This window comes from Lemur catta, chromosome 1 (genome assembly GCF_020740605.2).
Source record: "Lemur catta isolate mLemCat1 chromosome 1, mLemCat1.pri, whole genome shotgun sequence".
Classification (NCBI taxonomy): domain Eukaryota; kingdom Metazoa; phylum Chordata; class Mammalia; order Primates; family Lemuridae; genus Lemur; species Lemur catta.
In genome coordinates this window covers 224,665,177-224,671,176 of record NC_059128.1, presented here as the reverse complement: position 1 = coordinate 224,671,176, position 6,000 = coordinate 224,665,177, and the positions used below count along the sequence as shown (strand labels likewise).

Below are 6,000 nucleotides of genomic sequence, written 5' to 3'. Positions count from 1 at the left end.
ATTCATAGAATCTAAAATAAAGGCAGTAAATTCTCTTAAATGAGTGAAACTGCCCCACTTGTTAAATTTCTCTTGCCGGGGACTATATAGAATTGCACATGCTTGCTTTTTATTATACAAGGTATCACTGTTAATAGTGCTATAGTGGGTTGTATCAAAGCTTCTGATATAATTTCAGACTTTAAAAACCTAGATTATGGTAATTAGAGTCTCGAGGGCCCCCATAATCTAGATGATGTAGCATCGGTGCTCTTAACTACACACTACTCCGCCTCACAAAAGCATAAATTTTGCACATAGTTCATATTTTGTGACATAATTATATAAAGATAATAGCTAATATTTGTGTATGTTCACCATGTGCTGAAAAGTTTTAATGCATTTCTTATTTAACCCTCACAAAAAACCCTTTGAAATATATCATTTCCTTTCAAACAAGGAGGTAAGGCTTAGAGAGGTTAAATCACTCAGGCTCCTTCAGCTGTAAAAATACAGTCTGGATTCCAGAGCCTCTTTTCTTAATTATTATTTCTAAAAAATAAAATTAATGGATAATGGTAATTTACATATTAATAATCTAATAATTATATAAAAACCAAATGTATCAAGATCCAAATACCAAAAAAACCGAAATGTGAATAATAGCTACTTGTTATACAATGCTGCTTATGTGATAGATTCTGTTATAAGCAATTTACTTGTCCTAACTCATTTAATACTCACACTATGAGGTAGCTACCATCACTATTATTTTACAGCTGAGGAAACAGAAACTCAGAGAGGTTAAGTAACTCATTCAGGTTCACACAGCTAACAAGTCATAGAATCTGAATTTGAATCCAGGCAGTCTAGCCCTAGCATCTGTTCTCCTGACTACACACTATACTGTCTCATAAAGGCATAAATTTTGGACACACCTCAGATTTTGTAACGTAATTATATAAAGTTGATTATATCAGATTGAAGGCGAGCTGATCACTAAATGTAACAAACAAGTTTAATTGCTGGCACTCAAGTCTATTTTTTTCATATTAGTAGTAGTAAAGTGTCTTTCCAGAAAGACACAATTTCTTTCAAACTCAGAATTTTGAAGTGATGAAAGTTTGAAATCCTTCGTCACTCTAGAACATCACAATACAGAAATTGCACATTAACTTTCAACTTATATAGAGTTTATATCTAAGCCTTGAGCTTCTTAACTTGCCTCTCCTCCTCCCGCAACTCTCCCGGTGCCCACCTGGGCTCCCTTGCAGGGCTGTGCTTTCTGATGGGAGGCAGTGCCCCTCCCCACGTCTGCCCTGCAGGCTGCTTTTCCTCCTGGGTAAGTCCTTACTCCATATCCCCAACCCATTCCATTATGTGTTTACCTAAAAGTTGGGAGCTTTAGGGATTTTCACTTCCTTTCTGTAGACCCTGAGAAACCCTGATTTGGCCAGACCCAGTGGCATGCACCTGTACTTTCAGCTACTCAGGAGGCTGAGGTGGGAGGATCCCTTGAGTCCAGAAGTTTGAGGCCAGCCTGGGCAACACAGCAAGACCCCATCTCTAAAATACACACACACACACACACACATAAATAAATAAAACAAAAAAATCACACCTGTTTGGATGAGACTTTGAGGTTGGAAACAGGGGTGTTTTGGATATTGATTTTAAATTTCCAAAACAGGGGTCCTTACCCTTGACTGTGTACTGGAATCACCTGAATAGTTTCCAAAAAAATTCTATATTTGGGTTCCATCTCCAGGGTCTCTAATTTAGTTGATCTGGGGCACACCCTGTGTCCTGGGAGTTACAGAAGCTGGTAGGACATCCAATGTACAGTTGAAGTTGAGAACTGCAGGATACAATATAGAGCAGGGTTTCACAGCCTCAGCACTATTGACATTCAGCACTGGATAGTTCTTCACTGTGGGAGACTGTGATGTGCATTATAGAATGTTTATTAGCATCTCTAACCTGACTAGATACCAGTAACACCCTCCCCAGTTGTGACAACCAAAAATGTCTCTGGATTTTGTCAGATGTGTTGGGACTGGGTGGGGGGACAAAATTGCCTCTGTTGAGAACCATCGGTACGGAGCCATTGCTAGTAGCCTGGGCTTGTGAGGGAAGCCTGTCAGAATGAAAAAGAGAAGGGTGGCTGTTATTGCACCCTTCTCTAACAGGAAAATATATAAAGATGCCAAGAGGATTTGGCAGAAAACCCTCCTGTCATTGGAGGAAACTGTATCAGGGTGTTTTGCTCTTTAAGGTTTTCTAAGAAAAGAGATGGCATATTTCTTGGGAGGCATGGTAGAGGAAGGCATCTTAGGGAATTAAGGAAATGATATAGGAAACTTTTTAACTGACATGAGGCATAATGGAAGGACACTAAATCTTTTTAAAATTAATAGCATGAGCAGTCTAGCCTCAATGAAACATTGTCTCCATCTAAGGAGTTGCTGCCAGCATTGGGGAGGAAAAGTGCAAGGGCTTGGGTGCTAAGTGGATATCCACCCAGAATGTTGCATTAGCCCTCGCAAGGCTTTGCCACGAGACTGATAACAGAGGAGCTGAAATGGGTGAGAGCTGAGGTGTGCATATAGGAGTAGGGTTAGAATGTGCTCATAAAGGAAAGCCTGGGGTTTGTGAATAAATACTCTAGTGGTTGACTTAGTTGAGAGAAGAGTCCAGGAAGCACCCTAGGAGAGCAGGGAAGTGAGAGGGAAGGGAAGGACTTGAACAATGGGTGCATTATCAAGAATTGCCACTGTGGGTACTTGGTACACTCAGTCCCTCTGGGAGCTGCAGAACACCAGGGCGGCACATGAGCCTCAGAGGTACAAGGCAAGAGAGCTGCCATATTTATCCACTAATTCCCATTTGTCATGGGTTGAGGGCTACATCCAAGGCCATTCATTCCTCGGTACACTTGCTGAGGTTTTGGTCTCAGGCAAAGAGTTACCAGTGATGGTGACCAAAAGCCACCAGTTGGTGCCAGATGGTGACTGCTGATGGGATATAGATGGGCCACTGGCAGCTGCTGCTACAGTAGTCAATTTTAAAACTTATTTAAAGGTGTAACTGCTTTGCAGGTTAACAATGTTTAATTTTTAATAAAAACTTTTTTAATACTAAGGAATATTGAGAAGGCATGTCAACCTCTGTCACCCTCAAAGATACCTTCACCTTATTTTTTGAGACCATGAAATACCATAGCCAGAAACATAGCAGTTGTCCATCCCTGTCTCCAACTCCTCTTTCCCTCACCCCTTACATCCAATCCACCAATGTGTCCTCACACCTCCATCTCTGCTGCTACCTCATTAGTTCAGGACAATGACATTTTTTGCCTGAACTATTGCAATAGCCTCCTCCTGAGCTCCCCACATTCGCTCCTCTTTCAGTGCCTTGAGCCCAGATGGTGTTTCCTTAGAATGCTCCTCCACCTCCTCGTCCCACCCCACCCCACCTCACTCTTCCAATGATTTGTTCTTCCCTATCCTTTAGATCTGGCTAAACGTCACTTCTTCATTGAAGACCTTCCTCTCTGAAGCTCTCTCCCAGCTCATACCCCATTTTATTCCATCTCAATCCCTGTTTGTTTTCTTCTCAGCATGTTTCACAGTTTGTAATCATTTTGCTTATTTTGTCTGACTCCCTCTCTAGAATGTAACCTCTGTAAGGGCAAGGCCACGTCTACCTCCTTGATCACACTACTGTATCCCCAGTAGGGCTGCCAGATTCAGCAAATAAAAATTTGAATTTCAGGTAAACCATTTATAATTTTTTAGTGTAAGTATGTCCAAGTACTGCACAGGACATACTTAACATTTAAAATTATTCATAGTTTGTCTGAAATCCAAGTTTAACTGGGCATCTTGTACTTTATCTGGCAGTCCTAGTCCTTAGTCTCTGACACATACCTGACTCTCACTACATATTATTGAATGAAAACTTGGTGGCAGCATATCAAAATTGCTACTAGGGCAACAAAGTGGGAGAAATGTGCTAAAACTACAGAACTGATGTAGTGACAAGCATTACTTCCCATCATATTTCTGCTCTGATTTGCCTGTCTTCTCATGCCAAGAGAACCTAATTAACTGACACCCTAAGTCCTGGGCAGCCTAGTACTTGGAGGGATGCTGACCACAGGGAGGGAACTATTAGGTACAGCTTTCCACACAGTACTGCCTCGTTTTTGTCATGGCCCTGTGCTCAGACCTTGATCTTTGGCCCTGATCTCCTTAAGGGGAGGGGCTGCTTCTTACTTTTCAACCATTTGTCCCTAGCATCTTGCTCCGTAGCTGGTAGTAAGGGCTCAACGTGTGGTTAAAAATGGATTGATAAATGAGTGACCAACACTGAGGGGTTTCCTAGGATATGGGGCTTTCATTTAAAAAATGGAGGCCATCCTGGGAAAATTGGGACAGCTGGTCTCCCCAAGTGAATGAATGGTTCTCACTTTTTGGTGACTGGAGTTCTTGTCCAATATCATCATATTGGCTGTTACGTGACTACCAAGGTTAGGCAGTCTGTTGGCCTGACTCCTAATCTGTTTTAGGCTGAAAGCTGGATGTTTGGAGCTCTGCTGACCCCCTAAACCTCCTCAAGCCTGGGTTGACTCCTAAGAGCTTAGCCGTGGCTTCAGCCTCAGCTCAGGGTCCTAATGCTTGGCCTGTCCTTCCTTGAGGCCTGGTCTGATGGTCTCTAGTAGATGCCTGGACTTGTGTTCCTACAAGGAAGGCCTGCAGGCCAACCACATGGGAAGAGACCCTGGCCTTGGTCCAATCTCATGTGCAGTCCTGGCTGCTATAAGTCTGTGCCATCAAGACAATTATGACCAATTGTCACTTGCACAGAACATCAGCAAGTATTTAATTGAATAACTAAGGTGACAACCATAGAACTTTCCAAACGTGTTTCTACAAATCAAGTTCTGAGTTCTTTGACTATGAAAAGTAAGTTCTCATTTTAACCAACTCCCTCCCCCCATACTACCAGAGGACATTCTCAAGGAAACCGCACAAATCCACTCTTAATTATGGTAGCGATGCTCCAGTCTCAATTAGGTTCTGTTGGGTTCCTGGAATTTGGGGTGAAGTGGCTCTTGAGAGGCTCCCAGCACTTGTAGTACTTTTTGTCCAAACACATGGAGGCCTCGAGTCCCCACTTGGTGACGGCCAGACTTAGAGAAGATTCGAACATAAATGCCTAGAGGAGATGGAGATGGGGATGAGAAAGAGGAGGTGAGACAGATAATAAACACATTTGATTAGATCAGGAGAAGGTATGGGTAGGTGGAATCTTTGAATAATCAGTCATGTGTGCTAGCTTGGTGAGGAGAGCAGGTTCAAGCCCGGGTTCTGTCTCTAGTCCTACCACGTATAAGCTGGTGAGACCTGGTGCAAGATCCCTAACTTCTCAGGGCCTCAAGTTTCATTCTGTAAAATAGAACTGGGCACTTAAGCCTCACATTATCCTCATAGCATTATGGAATTAAGTTTATTAGATCCAACGGCAGAGGTGAGAGAATCCTGGGAGTATTTATCTTCTCAGGGGACATCACTTACTGTGGCTATGTCCTTGTGAAGAAGGGCATACTCCCCATTTTGTAGAGGAAGTAACTAAGGCTCACAGCTGGGAAATGACTTGCTTAAGTTGACAAATCAGGGCAGAGCTGGAATTTGAGCCTGCTTTTTCAGGACTCTGACCAAGAGATGAGCTTGGGAAAGGAAAAGGGGGAGTGGGAAGGAGAGAAAGGAAATGGCAGGAATGGCTGTAGCACTTTCAAAAGCCATATCCCAGAAGGGTTTGAATGATGGATGTTGCTCTGTGGTCAGGAGGTTTTTATTTACAGCAGAAAGAATATGCAAATACTCTGTGCGTCTTAGACATTCCAGCTTCATCAAATGTTGATTTTCCTACCCACTGCGGCTTTTAAAAACAAACACAAAAAACCAAACTCAAAAATTCTTATATGCTCACACTTGGAAATTTAAAAAATTATAGAGA

At 42.4% G+C, this 6,000-nt stretch overlaps 1 protein-coding gene across 2 annotated transcripts in view; it reads right to left on the bottom strand.

Annotated features, from left to right (window-relative positions):
* Positions 1–4,835: 4,835 nt before the first annotated feature.
* Positions 4,836–6,000, bottom strand: part of HGD (homogentisate 1,2-dioxygenase) — a 42,182-nt gene continuing 41,017 nt past the window's right edge. For both annotated transcript variants that reach the window (XM_045540181.1, XM_045540182.1), the window contains one exon: positions 4,836–5,199. In XM_045540181.1, coding sequence (XP_045396137.1) covers positions 5,050–5,199 — 150 coding nt within the window. In that variant the 3' untranslated portion in view covers positions 4,836–5,049. The remainder of the gene's footprint in view (positions 5,200–6,000) is intronic.